Source organism: Dendrobium catenatum, unplaced genomic scaffold, assembly GCF_001605985.2.
Source record: "Dendrobium catenatum unplaced genomic scaffold, ASM160598v2 fragScaff_scaffold_264, whole genome shotgun sequence".
Classification (NCBI taxonomy): domain Eukaryota; kingdom Viridiplantae; phylum Streptophyta; class Magnoliopsida; order Asparagales; family Orchidaceae; genus Dendrobium; species Dendrobium catenatum.
This window is the reverse complement of record NW_021318726.1, coordinates 1,377,094-1,393,164: the sequence shown is the minus strand read 5'-3', so window position 1 is coordinate 1,393,164 and position 16,071 is coordinate 1,377,094. Positions and strand designations below refer to the sequence as shown.

Genomic DNA, 16,071 nt, shown 5'->3' with positions numbered 1-16,071 from the left:
TAAACATCCTCGTGTAGATCACCATGTAGGAAAGCGTTGGAAATGTCAAGCTGCAGAATGCTCCATTTTCGGTGAACGGCTAAGGTTAGTAATATTCGGATGGTTGTCATTTTAGCGACCGGGCTAAAGGTCTTGGTGTAGTTGATTCCCAGTTGTTGATCATATCCGAGAGCCACCAGGCGTGCTTTGTAGCGATCGAGCTTGCCATCAGGAAGAGTTTTGGTTTTATAGGTCCATTTGCAACCTAGTATAGGTTTGTCATTCGGAGGGGGTACAAGTATCCACGTTTGCTGTTTTTGTAGTGCTTCGAACTCTTCTTGCATGGCTTTCTGCCAGTGAGGTTGCATCATGGCTTGCTTGAAAGTTTTCGGTGTATCCTGCATGGAAGAGTTGCTCACAAGAGAGAATATTTGTTTTGGTTTAGAAATTCCAGATTTCAAACGTGTTGTCATGGGATGTGAAGGTCGATGCGGAGGCGGAGCAGTAGGAGCGGGAGAGGTAGTCTCGGGTGCAAGAGAATTGTATTGAACGTTTTGAGATGTAGTGGTGGTAATGGGTATTTGGTTAGGCACAGTAGGTAAAGTTGTATCAGGCTTGTGGGATTGACTGGGAATGGTAGAAGTAGGAGTTAAGAGATAAGGAGAAATGGGTATCGGCGGCACAGAGGAGTCAGAGTTGGATTTAGGTGGTTCGGTCTTGTAAGGAAAAATTTCCTCATGAAAAACAACGTGCCGCGATATGTGAATTTTGTGCGTTTTTAAGTTGTAACATTTATAGCCTTTGTGAGAAGTAGAATAGCCAAGGAACACGCATTCTTGAGAACGCGGATCAAGTTTGGTGGAGGTGTATGGGCGCAGCCAGGGAAAGCAGAGACAACCGAAAGTGCGGAGGAAAGTATAGTTTGGTGGTCGCTTGTGAAGCCGTTGAAAGGGAGTGTGAAAATTTATCGATTTGGAGGGAAGCCGGTTAATTAGATAGTTGGCAGTAGATAAGGCTTCCGCCCAAAATATGTGAGGAGTGTTGGAGGCGTGAATGAGGGTGCGAGTGAGCTCGAGGAGGTGGCGATGCTTGCGTTCGGCCACCCCATTTTGCTCGGGTGTATGCGGACAGCTCAGTTGACGTTGAATACCGTGATGTTGAAGAAAAGAAGTGAAGTCGTTGCTAAGGAATTCGCCTCCGCCATCAGACCGGAGAATTTTAGGTGTCGTTTGAAACTGAGTTTTAATAAGTTTGTAAAGAATTTTGAATTTTGAAAAAGTTTCTTGCTTATTATGCATCAAATAAATCCAAGAAAAGCGAGTAAAATCATCAGTAAAAAGAGCATAATATCGAAAGCCATCAAGAGAAGGTATAGGCGCGGGACCCCAGATATCGGTGTGAATCAACTCAAAAGGTTGCGTAGTTATGGAAATAGTTTTATTGAAAGAAATTTTGTGACTCTTGGCCACACTACAAGAAATACAGGGAGAGAGAGAGGCGGTATTCTGGATGTCCGGTATGACACGCGAGAGAACGGAGAGTATTTGCCGGTGAGGATGTCCAAGGCGGTTGTGCCAGAGCTGAGTGGTCCGAGGGCTGGCATGAAGAGCCACATGTTTATTGTTTTGCTGTTGAGAAATCTTGTAGAGCCCGTTATGGAGATTGCCACGAAGCAGAGGACGACGATCCTGGGTATCCTTTATCACAAAACCATTTGCGTCAAATCTTATAGATATCGGATTGTCAGAAGTTAATTTGGAGACAGATAAAAGATTATGAGCTAATTTAGGAACATGAAGTAATTTGCGTAAGTAAAGCTTATGAGGCGTGTCGGGAAGAGGTAAGAGACCCTGACCGGAATTCTGAATGGGTATTGACGAGCCGTTGGCGATGGAGACGCTATCGGGACTGGTGTAGGAGTTGGGATGTTGGATGTTGTGGATGTCCGGTGTAAGGTGGGAGGTAGCCCCGGTGTCCAAGATCCACTCAGAGGAGTTGTTCGGATTGGTTTGAACGGTGTAAGCTTGGGTGGAACGGGTGGTCGTAGGGGCGTACTTGAAGTTGCACCTGTGCCAGCAGTTGATAGCTATGTGGCCGGGTTTGCCACAAATTTGGCAAGTAGGCCGAATGGTATTCACGGTAGGGGGTTGGACCGAGACAAGTATGGCTGAATTTTGGGAGGTTTGTTGATTCTTGCTCTTGAAATATCTTTTCTGAGACCGTCCTTTTTGAAAAGTGGATGAAGTAGTGTATAGAGCTGTGCTGCCAGCCTCAGTGATGGAATCTTTGGCATGTTCTTGCGTGACATTGATCTCCTCACTGCACAACATTGAATAGAGATTGTCTAGATCGAACTGAATTGGATAGGTGCGTATCGCAGCCTTGAATGGATTGTAGGAGGAGGGTAATTCGTTTAAGATGTGTATGATGATATCTTCCGGATCTACTCTCGATCCGGAGGCAGCTATGCTATCGACAATCGTTTTAATTTGCGATAGATATTGTTGCATTGTGAGGTTCTTCATTTGCACATGATGAAGTTCGTTCTTGAGTTGGATAACTCGAGAACGACACGTGGGTTGAAGACGACGTTCAAGAACCTGCCAAACTTCTTGCGCGGTGGTGGCGGTGATGATGTAAGGTAGAATCGACGGCGAAATTGTCGAGAAGAGAGCTGAGAGCAGATTATTATCTTCAAGATGCCAGCGGAGGGCTTCCGGAGAGGTAGCATCGGCGGGAGAGGGAGAAGCTCCGGTGAGATGTCCCGCATATCCATTGGCGGTGAATTGCTGTAGAACTTGAATACGCCATATGGCGTAGTTGTCGGCGGTGAGAGCGTGAGGAATGAGGTTCTTGATGTTTGATATCAGGAACTTGAGCTGGGGAGGTATTACTAGATCGGTGGATTGTTGGCCGGAGGGCGGTTGTGAGGGATTTGTGTGTGTGCTTGTTGCTTCTTGATCAGCCATCTATGGCTCTGATACCATGAAAGCAGCGGTGAAAGAACAAGAAGACGGTAACGAGACAGAGAAACAGAAGCCGAAATAGGAAGAAGGGAAAAATACTTCATTACCCAGAAAAGCGGTACAGAATCCTTTAAATAGAAAATACATGGCATTAATGTAAATATGAATAATCTGTTCGCTTATAGTCTCCCTCAAATTAATCATTCTGATCTTGAATGGTTAATTTGCGACGAAGTTCTTGAAAGCGAGCAGGAGAGAAAGACTTAGTAAAGATGTCTGAAATGTTGTCAGTAGAGGCAATGTAGCTGAGTTGTATGTCGCCGGAGTTGAGATGTTGTCGAATAAAATGGTAGTCTATCTCGATGTGTTTGGTCTGTGCGTGGAAGACAGGATTTTTGGCTAGGGCCATAGCTGAGATATTGTCACAATGAATGGTAGTCGGCTGCTGTTGTGGAATGCCCACTTCATCTAGTAGGCGACGAATCCAGAGGACGTCGGATGTAGCAGCCGAGAGTGCTCGATGAAACCTGATATGTTAACATATTTTGAAAGTAACCTATAGCTTTTGATAAGAATCATTTGATCAACTATCTCTTATAACCAATTAGAATGGAGACAATGATAACTCGAGATTAAAAAAAAAATCATTGAATCTTGATCGAGTTCATTATCCCCTAAATCTAAGGTTATAAATTCCAATTCTAATACTAAATAATGTTACTATACACAAACCACTTAGTGCTTATCAAACAATTTATCTTAGTTGCAAATTCTCTCCCTTCTTTATTGGGTAATTGAAAATCCTCATAGCATGTTTTGGAGTTTTCATTATTTTGGTTTGATTTTAAAGTTTTTGGATCAAATTTGTTAAAAAATTTTCAAAAATCTATTGACAATTCAATTTCTATTAGTTTTTTTTTACAATATTTCAATAAAGTTTTTGGACTGAACATGAAATTTTTACCAAATATCCATTTTAAATAAAATCTTGTTTCAAAGTTTTAACAAGCATTAAAATTCTATTAAAATAATATCAATAAAAACCCAACATGTGCTTTTAGGTATTACTATAATTTATATCAAAATTAAAATTTATTAGTTAATAGAATTAAATTTACACCCTCAATTCCCCGCAAAGAATACAATGCTAAGTTGCTAACGTGCGCATAGATATAAACCAATTTGTGAGAATTTTCTCAAGCAATTACTGCACTACATGAATATTTAATTATTAAAATAAATAAATTTAAAATTTAGAAGCAAGCAAGAATTTATTTATAGTGCACAGCAAACATGACGTATTAATCTTCGTGCAATTAATATTTCTATTGTCTAAATCTTAATTTACTCTATTGGACCTGACGTGTTCATTAGTACAGAACAGCTACAACAGATTCTCTTCTCTTAGAAAGATCCAAAAAGGCCCAGAAAAGATACATCCAATCTTTGTCAATTACTTTGCAATTTACCATTGGTAACTCGGGGGCCTACGGGCACGAAATTTATCTAGAGACAAAGTACAGAATTTAGCAAAATCAATCTAGCGCGGGAAATTATTAGGTGCGGATACCGGATGTCGAGATGCGTTTGGATTATTAGAAGCACTATGTATGCTCTGTGTACGCTCTACATACATTCTGCATATACTCTGCATTCAAAATTTACTGCAAAAATATGCAGCATATATTCAATAAATAAGCAGAGCGTAGGTAGAGCATAGGCAGAGCTTAAGCATAAGATCCGCAATAATCCGAAAGATCCTTTACATTCGGACTTGGCAAAGAATAATTTCCCAATCTTGCGCTCAACAAAAATATTCAATAGGCATTGAACAAGATCACGAGTGAACAAATAAATATCATATTTAATGCATTTGTCCTACAAAAATTGCAGAAAGTCATCCACTTGATGAGAATAGCCGACTATTTAGCTCCTTTTTCTTACAGGGCGGTCTTTTCTCTTTGACTTGCCACCGGCCATCTCTTTCTTCCTGTTCTGAGTTGGAAGGTTCCTTCTCTTTCGCTTTTTGATCTTCTTTGTTTTGCCCTCATGTGATTCTTGGCCATCAGGAGAGTAGTTGGTAATCATCGCTTCATCATGGCCATAGGCATCATTATTGTTATCTTCTTCATCGTTGTCTTCGTCGGAACTTAGGACGAGATCCTCCACCACATCCTCGTTGTTCAACGCTCTGTTATGTTCATGTTCACCTTCATGTTTCTTTAAGAGCTTCGGTTTCTGCTTAGTAGACCTGTATTGATTGAGAGATTAATGGATAAAAAAAAATAGGACTTTTCTTTTCAACGACTGGACCTAAAGGGCTGTTTGGTATTGGATTGGATTTAATTTAGTAGGGTTTAGTAAATCCTGTAAATCCGGATTTAGCATATCCTGAGACTGTTAAATTCTGAAAACTGTTAGGTATGATAACTGTTAAATCCACAGAAATTATTTGGCAATAGATTATAGGATTTAAAACAGTAAAATCCGCGGAGTCGGGATGATACCTGCTCGAAGACAAGTATCCGTGCCGCTCAACTGTAAATCCTGATAAATTTGCGGAGGAATCGGATTAGGATTTATCGAGATTTACGCGGATTTGGGGCATAAATCCATGATTTATGTAGTCGCCGGATTTACAGTCACGCAAAATACCTTTTGGCTGGATTTAGCATAAATCCGACTTAAATCCCGCTGTAAATCCGATACCAAACAGCCCCTAAATGTATTAGCAGGGATTATTACTTGGATTTCTTATCAGGCATCCAGGATGAGCTGAATGCTGCTGCGCCCTCCTCTTCATCTCCTTCATATGCTTGTTGGTCAGCCTCAGAAAACTTGGTGGAAAATACGGAAGATTCTGATCCCACCAGAACACTGCGTACAGAAGTGAAAGCATTTCAACCGGCAAGAAGAAGAGAGAAGAATGGCTGAAGTAGAACACGCTGGTCATAAATGATATTAATGAACGTAATGTTCGCATGAAGAGTGACAAAAGTTAACTATAACGCATATTTGGTGTTAAGCATCGAATATATATGGGCATTGTGTTTGCTGCTGCTTGATATTTGTGTTTTTGTCCGCATTGCTTTAGGAAAAGTAGGTGCAAGTTTTTTATGTTGAGTTTGGGTTTATGTTTTGCCTATTTTATGATGAGTAAATGCCCTACAACTGCTTTCAAAAGCAGCTTTCTACGGCAGCTTTATCAAAAATTTCCTATCAGTTAGATTAAGTTCGTATCACATGTTGATTTAGTTAATTTCCCATCAGTTTAATTGGAAGCCAATAAACTTAAAAGATACTTGGATGCTGAATTAAAATAGAATTATGGAGATAATATTTGAAGAATGAAAATTAAAAAAATTAAAAAGAAACTAACAAAACGTTCCTAAAAAAGGTGGAAATAGTAAAGGTGGGCGTACGACCGGTCCAGGAGGAACTGATCCAGCCAGTCCTACCAGCTGGTCCAGGACTGGCTTGACTGGCTCTGCTTCTATCGGGAGCAAAATGCCTTTTCCGCTCGAGCAGATGCCTCCTCTCTATGTGCGGTCCAACAGGCATCACTTAGGAAGGATTTTAGGTGGTATATAAGGGAAAATTCAAAGGAGGGGCTTTTTAGAGAATTCCTTTATGATTGTATGCTTTAAGTAGGATGTTTTCCTAGGATTAGGTTATTGGGTGTTTTCTAAAATTCGGAGAGTTTTTAAGTTTTAATTGGGCTCTAGCGGCATCTAAAAAATTGGGAGAGCTAGATCCTCCTCTCCAATTGAGGACCCATAGTATCTTGTTGTTTTCCACTATTATTAATTAAAATAGTCTCTATTTTGTTATTCCACCACCTACTCTTAACTTCTGCTTTTGCAAACGGCTGAATTTAAAATTTAGCCAAAGTTTTTTTTTTTCCAACAAGTGTTTCCTATCAGTGGGATATCGATGTGACTAGATACTGCAAAGATATTGTATACACATGTATACTATAGTCAGAATTTCGGTACTTGTATCATTCATTCACAGAAAGTTTTCTAAGGTATGTTTATATGGAAATAATAAAACTCATCAATCCACGCGCCACAATATTGGAAATATGTATGCAAAACTACGTAATAAACATGCAGAACTTTTATCATGTTGGCACACATAGCTGCAAGGAAAAATAGAAAACTGGTCAGAAACAATGACGCAGTAGAAAGTGGTATGTCATATATATAATGTCTTTTTTATCTATTATTTAAACGTAAAAATCTTGATCTTTTTTTAAATATTTTATACGACTCCATCAAGCATTGGAGATCCCAAACAGTTAGGCCACTATGCATATAGAACATTAGATCCATAGAGTAAGAAACATCACAAAACCTTTAGATGAATCCATATTCATAAGATAAAATATATGCTACAACGAAGCTACAGAACAATAAATGACCTGGATTCCACTATGGAGTCATCTCTCTGTTGAACTCGCAGTCGCAAATTAGAAACAAATTGCAAGAGAGGGCTGTCTTTGGACTTCTTGTCAGCCTATATAGCAATACCACATTTATTAAGTTTTCAGGAGATGAACAATGCAAGCCGAATAGTAAAAGGGAGAGGAGAAACATACCTCAGGCGATGTTGCTGCAAGGTCACTAGGTGAAAGACCAATTCCATTACGTCTTGACACTGTAAAATCACAATTGGCTTCCAGCTGAATGAAAACAAAATTTAAGATCACGAAGATGCCTAGCGTGTAGAACAGGAAACATTTTAAATTATTTTTGGAATTTAATTGAGTTTTAAACTTTAATTTTAGATATTTCTCTTCATTTCAAGTTAGATAATAGAATTTTTAAGATTAATTTAATTTTGAATAAGGAGGGAGAAAGATATATGTATAAGTTAGTCAAACAAAGAGATAGGAGTAGTAAGGATTTAGTTCAAGTGAAGTGTATTAAGGATGAAGATCAAAAAATACTTTTCTTAGAAGATGATATTCAACAAAGGTGGATGAGATATTTTGCTAAACTTTTTAATGAAGAGTGTGAAAATAAGATTGACTATAGTGACCTTAGCACCCTAAATGAAAGTAAAGATTTCTGTTTTTATCGGCGTATTAGTAAAACTGAAGTTAGAGAGGCTTTAAATAGAATGAAGGGTGGAAAAGCTGTTGGACCTGATGATATTCCAATAGAGGTGTGGAAATGCTTAGGAGATGAAGGGATTTCTTGGCTTACTAAACTTTTTAATACTATTTTGAAGACTAAAAAGATGCCAGATGAGTGGAGAATGAGTGTATTAATTCCTATTTTTAAGAATAAAGGCGATGCACAGGATTGCACGAATTATAGAGGTATTAAGTTAATGTGTCATACTTTAAAATTATGGGAGCGAGTTATAGAGCATAGGTTGCGGCGTGATACTAATGTTTCTCAAAATCAATTTGGATTTATGCCGGGTAGGTCGATTATGGAAGCCATACATTTATTCAGAGGTTTGATGGAAAAATATAGAGGAAATAAGGAGGATCTACATATGATATTTATTGATTTAGAAAAAGCATATGATAAAGTTCCAAGAGAAGTGCTATGGAGAGTTCTTGATAAGAAAGGAGTCAATAATGCTTATATTCAAATCATTAAAGATATGTATGCAGGAGCTATTACTTGTGTTCAAACACAAGGTGGATTGACCAAGTATTTCCCTATTTCGGTTGGGTTACATCAAGGATCAGCCTTAAGCCCATATCTATTTGCTTTAGTCATGGATGTTCTCACTAGACATTTGCAAGATGATGTACCTTGGTGTATGCTTTTTGCTGATGATATTCTTCTTGTTGATAAGACTAGAGAGGGAGTTGAAGGTAAACTTGAATTATGGAGGTCAACCTTAGAGTCTAAAGGTTTTCGCTTGAGTAGATCTAAAACAGAATATATGGAGTGTAATTTTAGTAGTAATAGACCTACTGAAGGGATTGTGACTTTGGGCGATCAAGTCATTAATAAGAGTACACGTTTTAGATATCTTGGATCTATTGTTCAGAGTGATGGTGAAATAGATGGGGATATTATCAGCAGAATTCAAGTTGGATGGTTGAAGTGGAGAAATGCATCGGGCTTGTTATGTGATAGAAATGTACCCCTCAAACTTAAGGGAAAATTCTATAAGATGGTAGTGAGGCCTGCAATGCTTTATGGTGCCGAATGTTGGCCATTAAAAGAGAAGCATAATACTAAGTTAAGTGTGGCAGAGATGAGGATGCTTAGATGGATGAGTGGCTTTACCCTTAGAGATAGGATACGAAATGAGCATATACGTGAAAAGGTTGGAGTAGCTCCAGTAGAAGATAAGATTAGAGAGAGTCGCCTTAGATGGTTTGGTCACATAAAAAGGCGGCCTTCCGACGACCCAGTTAAGAGAGTAGAGGTATTAGATTTGACTTGTGTTAAGAAAGGTAGGGGTAGACCTAAAAAGACTTGGTTAGAAAATATTAGGAATGACCTTTCTTTATTAGATTTAAACGAGAATTTGGCTTTTAATAGGACACAATGGAGAAAAAGGATTCATGTAGCCGACCCCACGTAGTGGGATAAAGGCTTGATGTTGTTGTTGTTGTTGTAATTTAATTTTGAATTTAAATTAGTTTGATTTTATGTTGTAACTCAATTATTATAAATAGGGATTTAAGTACTTGCACTAGAACTAATCAACAAATTTATTATTTTATGTTTACACAATCTTTTGATTTTGAGGCTTACGCCTCAAAACGCCTTGAGGATTACGTCTCGCCTCACCAATAAAAAACGCCTCAATACCCGAATACGCAATTTTAAACATTGTTTTGAACTAATCAACTATGAATGAAATTTGAAAAGATTTCATCACTTTATTCTCCTTATAGAGAGCCTCTCCTATAACTCCATTCGGTTCTCTCCAACCCTAAGAAATCCCAAATTTTAGACCACCATTTCTCTATACAACCCCTCTCAAACAATATTACAAAGGAATGAAGCACAAAAGGCTACTTCCTTAAGGCTTCTCCATGCAGGCGTGTTCCAGCAAAGGAACAAATTACTTCCAAATGCAAATTCAAGCAGGAAAAAGGAATTTGGCCTTTCAGAAATGTATGAATTAATACCTGATGTATGAATTCTCTTATTTCTCTCCGAAACCGATCAACTTTGGTCGATTTGCAAAAGCTTCGCAACCGTACCAGTGGAATGAAAGACAGCTCGAAGAATGCAAGAGAGTAACTCCACTGAGCCAGATGTTCAGCAAGTTCTTCGACAACAACATGTATACACGCCTCCTGAAAAGCTCGGGTCTTCAAAGTCAACTTGTCCAACTGCAAATAAAATTGTAGATGAGACTCACAGAATGAAATAAGCAAGTAAATAAAATAAAATAAAATAAACCACCTGTTTAACACTATGCATATCAACAGATTTACCAACACCGCTAGTTGGAGGCCTATTCAACTCCTTCATGTCTAGCATATCGAGCAAAAGTGTATTAACTGGTATGAATGTACCATTTGCACCAGCTATACGGTTTAGCATTTTTATGCATCGTAAACGAAGCGGAAAGTAGCGAGCAGATGGCACCAAACTAGCCACCCCAGAAATTATTTGAGTGAGAGGATATGCTAAAGGTCCAAAATCAGCTTCTGAATTGTAGGCACAAATAACTTTCGTCCACAGTTCGAGGCAAAAAAGAAACTGCCAATCATAAACCTTCTGGTATGTTTTCTGTAATACAAACAGTATCACTTCATCATAATATCTTGGAACCATCACTAAATTGGAAAAGTGAAATAGTCTACGGAAACTTGAATGCCGCAAAATGTTGATAAGAAACCACAAATGCAAACAAAAAAAGCCAAGATACATAATCTTTTATATTTTGCATAAGCAAAACATGTTAATGAACATGCCGGGCGATTATGTAATGTAGGAGCAATACAAGGTACTAAATTTCAATCATGTTAAAGAACCCCATCTTCTTGTCAGTTACTACCTATCATGTCGGTGTTGCTTATCAGCATTTACATGCCCAAATAATATAAAAATATTTGCATTTTTCTCTCCCTGCTTTTGTTTTTAATTACAAAAAAAAATGCTAATAATCTAAGCAAACCAAGTCAGCAAGAATAGAAAATGCACAATGCAAAATTTTTCACAAATGCTAACCTCAACTTGTTTCTTTGAAAGTTTACTGCTCTCTTGCTGGTTCTTTACTTTCTTTTTCCCTTTTACGACCTTCTGCAGGAACAAGAAGTTAAGCACTGTAATCGAAAGAGATAGCCAGGCATTTCCAGCACAAGATGGCTTATTTGGACTTGAAAAGACTTGGTTTAACATTACCTGAGGACCCCTTTCGTTGAGGGCACCACGTAATATTACTGCTAGTTGACGAATAGAAACAAAGGCATGTTGATAGGCGCTTATTGGATCCAAACCATACAATTCACTGATACAATTTCCAAGAAAATTGATGTGCTGTAACTTTGACCTACTAATATGTTTTGGTAATTTACAATTCATTACATAGGCCTTATACACACCCTTAAGGCATGAATCAAGACAATCCGAACCAAGCCGCACACACGAGTCTCTCAGGAATAAAAAAGAAACCACCGGAAGTGCACCTGTTCCAGTACCCCATGTATGAAGCACAACCTGAAAGAGATTCTTATCTAGAGAACAGAATATCATAGGAAAAAAAAAGTCTTGGCCTAAAAATACATTCAAGGTAAATAGACTGAGGTTTCATTTGGGACGGCTTTTTTATTGCTTTTAAAGTGGTTTTATAGTATAAAAATTTAAAATTTTGTACTAAAAAGCGGTAAAAAAACCGTCCCAAATAAAGCCTGAGCTGATTAAAAGTCAAAGTTGCCAGCTCCTAAGGGACTGTGAATTCTCATTTACCCGAATATATTTTCTTAAAAGCACAGGGAATGCTCCCAAAAACACCGCTGATGCTTTGATTCGTTTCAATGTGAAGGAGATCATCTGCTCATCAGTCATTTCATTCAATATCTGGAGCGCATTACCAAGATATAACCTCATTAAACTCCCATGAGCCTTCCAAGCTTTAGTAGTCATTAGATCTAGTATTGTTTCCCTCTTTCCTCCCGTGCTTGGAGCTTCCAACAATTCTCTTAGAATTCCATCCATCTCATTTAGAGCAAATACCATTATTTTATTGAACACGCTACTGGAAAGTATGGTAAACTTCAGTCCTGAACCATCTTCAGCATCATCACCATGATGGCATGCCGTCCTGAAAGCTCGAAGCATTGACCTGATCGCACCAAGACTTCTTTTTTCTTTAATTGATGTACACCAGGTGTCAACATTTGTAGTGGTAATCACTTTGGGCCCTCTTGTCTGAAGCTTCTCAGCAGTAACTTCAGAATCCACATCCTCCAAATCAGATACTTCATCCTCCTTCAGAAAAAGAAGAACAAGGTGGTTTTACATGCATACAAGGCTTTATTTCTAACAGAAAATTAAGAAACTTACTGTGATATCTTCATCATTAAACTCCAAGAGCTCTTTATCATTTTCTTTCAAGTACTGATAGAAATCTGGATCCTGCAAGCAATAAAGCGTCACCAAATTTGAGTACGTCACAATAAAACAGACAAACAATGAAGTTTAAATGAAACAGATAAAGAACTTCCCAAAATATATCGCAAAGCTCATTCACAATGAAAAATGTTTTCATATACTAGCTATAGTAACAAAGAGGTATCATGACCTTTGATTAACTGAATTTTGTGTTGGCATTGTCATTTGATGGACACAATTTAAGATAGAACATGATCAGATGCATCGATAGTTTCACTACATCCGCAATGAATTATGTTACACAAGGGAACTCAAAAAAACTTCTAGCTCATACAGTAACTTCTTGGATTTTGAAGGAATCAAAAGCTCATTGAATTAATCTCACCACGGTTTATGATAAAACTATGTTGAATGATGAGGATATATGGCTTAATGTCACTTAATTTTGCTTAAGCTTGATAAAAGATAAAATTCAGATAATGACTGATTAAAATATATATAAGATTTTGGGGCTCTTTCCAAAGGGCGTGAATGCAAGAGAAACTGTACGAGTAGGTGGATTATTCCCAAAGGCGTTATGATGCTATGCTTGAACAAGACCTTAAGGGAAAACTCATTTTCTAGCTCAGTTTAAGCTCACTAAAAAAATAAATTAATTAACTTAACCAAGGCAATACTCTGCTGACCTCAGCTTCTTCACACCTTACTTTTGCAGCGTATACGCGTAAAACTTTCGCAAAGGGCAAATTAGAGTTTTGACATCTGAATATTAAATTCCCAAATAATTCAAAGTACTACAACAAAAAAGAACACACATTTTGATCGAATTAATCACCAATAACTGATAAAATCTGCTTTCAGAGCTAGAAGCCTGAAAGGCATATCTCAACTACCCAAAGTCACCCCCTCCCTCCCCAAGCCTAGAAAATCTTAATAATTGCTTCATTTTGTTATATTTTGGTTTCTCCTAATGCAAAACCAATATTCTTGACCCAAAATCCTAGTAGGAGAGTTCGACATTTCCATGCAACTTCAGCATCAGCATTATCAGTGCCATTTAAATGGCAATAAAAAACCATAAAATAAATATGTTGTTAATTGGGATTTTGTCAATTTCCAAACTTTGCCATACAAAAGAAACACCAACCTTTTCTTGGAGCCTTTGCAATTGCTTTACATGCTCCGTTGCAGTTTGCCGAGACTTGGGCAAGCTTTCTCCTGGTGTAGAAATGCATTTATATGGTTTAGATTCAATAAATGCATACGGCAGATTCATCTTCAACGAGCATCACAATGTAAGAATATAATTATAGCTCACCAGAATCCACCAGATCCGACATCATAAAATTTAATGAAACTGAAGCTTGAACTTTTATCCCTCAAATTCTAATGAAAAAAATTGAAATCAAGTAAGTGATCACATGTTTAGCATTAATTAAAAATAATCAGCAGATGACTTTATCTGATAATACTATATTGACCATGGAATTCTCACTGTAACATGCATTGCCTTAACTCGTTGGAAATAGATTTTCAAAAAGTATACAAGAGACATTATTTTGAAAAAACATAATGAAAATGTAATACAGATTAATTCAAATGGAAGAATGTACTGTAACATTGAAATGTTTAAGCATAAGAATTTCAAAAGGGGTAGACTGAAAATTTGTTCAAAGTAAATAAGTTTTGAGTGTTATATACTTATATGTGTAACTATTAAGTAGTAAAATTTAGATGTTAAACATAGAAATGTGAAAGTTTTGAGTGCTCTGTATATAAATCACCCAAATTTTTATAATAATAAAACACTAAGGGGGTGTTTGGTATCGGATTTATTTCGAGTTTTTAGTAGGATTTACGGTAAATCCAGCCAAACGCAAAAAATGTCGCGGCAAATCCGGCAAATCCGTAAATCCCGGATTTGCGGGTTTACGGCGTAAATCCGCTAAATCCCTGTAAATCCTAATCCCTCTAGAAGTCGGATTTACGGGATTTGTCCGAAGAACCGCGTGAAAGGGAGGAAGTTACCTTCACGGCGAACGAGAGGAAGCTCCCGTCGTTGCTTCAGATTAAAATGTTGTAGCGTCCGATCCGACAAGAAGGGAACGTCGTCGAAGGAGCGAAGTCGAGCAGCAACGAAGTAGCCAAGTCGAACAGCAACGAAGGAGCCGAAGAAGCGACTCGCGCAATCTCAACACCTCCTGCGACGCAACGAAGGAGACCAAGAAGCGACTCGCGCAATCTCAACACCTCCTCCTGCGAAGCAACGAAGGAGACCAAGAAGCGACTCGTGCAATCACAACAACTCCTGTGAAGCAACGAAGCCGAACAGCATGGACGAATAAGAGAAGATTAAAAGCAAACCCTAGACGCTTTCATTACTGATTAACTTAATTAATATAATTTAAAATATTAATAATTAATAGTAGAATTAGTGTATAAATTAATTATCTAATTTAACTTAATAAAATAGTTAGTAATATAATTAGTAATTATAAATTAATATAATTATCTTATACATTATTAAATATATAATTAATAATATAAATAATAGTTATATAATTAATGAGCAGTAATTCTTTTTAATTGATTAATGAGATAATTAATAATAAAAATTATAATTAAAACTAATAAAATAGTAATTAAATTATTAATTAAATAATTAATTATTTCAAAATATTTAGTTAATTCAATTTTAAATCTCCAACCGTTTTAAATCCTGTTATATCTTGCCAAACATCTTTTTGGATTTAACAGGATTTAAAAATTATCATACCAACCACAATTCAGGATTTAAGAGCCCAGAATTTATTAAATCTGGATTTACAGGATTTAGCAAATCCTACTAAAATTGAATCAAATTCTATACCAAACACCCCCTAAGGGGATGTTTGGCAACAGGATTTACGCCGGCTTTGAGCAGGAATTAGCTAAATCCTGCCAAACGCGATTTACGCTCGACGTAAATCTCACGGCGGAATAAATCCTCCGACTCCCTCTTTTTTTCGTAAATCCCGGATTTACTAAATTCTGTAGTTCGGCGGATTTACGGGATTTGGCCGAAGAAGCGCGCGAAAGGGAGAAAGTTACCTTCACAGCGAGCGAGCTCCCGTCCTTACTTCCGATCAAAATGTCGTCACTTCCGATCCGACAGGAAAATGGAACGTAGTCGAAGGAGCGAAGTCGAACAACAACGAAGGAGCCGAAGAAACCATTACACCTGCGAAGCAGGGAAGCCAAACAGCGATGACGAAAAAAAGCCAGTTGAAAAGCAAACCCTAGAGGTTTCTACTGTTAACTTAATTAATATAATTTAAAATATTAATAATTAAGCAAATTAATTAAATAATTAATATTATAATTATAGCATAAAATTAATTATTTAATTTAACTTGATTAAATAATTAGTAATTAAAACTAATATAATTAGTTTAATTAATATACATTAAAATATAAATTATTAAATATATATAATTAATAGTGTAAATAATAATTAAATAATATTATTATTCTTGTTGATTTTCTATTGATTTTTCACAACATTGTTCTTGCTATAACTTGTCATGCATGAGTAGTTGAAT

General features: G+C 37.2%; 1 protein-coding gene across 8 annotated transcripts; it reads right to left on the bottom strand.

Moving 5' to 3' along the window:
* Positions 1–4,743: 4,743 nt before the first annotated feature.
* LOC110099112 (nucleolar complex protein 2 homolog) lies at positions 4,744–15,764 on the bottom strand. Of its 8 annotated transcripts, none has more exons than XM_028693377.1 (14): positions 15,581–15,764; positions 13,809–13,876; positions 13,638–13,711; positions 12,443–12,514; positions 11,846–12,367; positions 11,282–11,596; positions 11,108–11,179; positions 10,337–10,666; positions 10,057–10,263; positions 7,546–7,629; positions 7,369–7,463; positions 5,691–5,822; positions 5,453–5,492; positions 5,056–5,196 (listed from the first exon to the last, which is right to left on the bottom strand). In XM_028693377.1, the coding sequence occupies exons 2-13, from the start codon at positions 13,831–13,833 to the stop codon at positions 5,480–5,482; spliced, it is 1,941 nt and encodes a 646-aa protein (XP_028549210.1). In that variant the 5' UTR covers positions 13,834–13,876; positions 15,581–15,764; the 3' UTR covers positions 5,056–5,196; positions 5,453–5,479. The 8 variants fall into 8 exon arrangements, 7 of the variants coding, with proteins under 7 accessions (XP_028549207.1, XP_028549209.1, XP_028549208.1 ...); XR_003700210.1 differs by having other exon boundaries at positions 5,095–5,196; positions 5,601–5,822; XM_028693374.1 differs by lacking the exon at positions 5,453–5,492 and having other exon boundaries at positions 4,744–5,196.
* Positions 15,765–16,071: the final 307 nt, after the last annotated feature.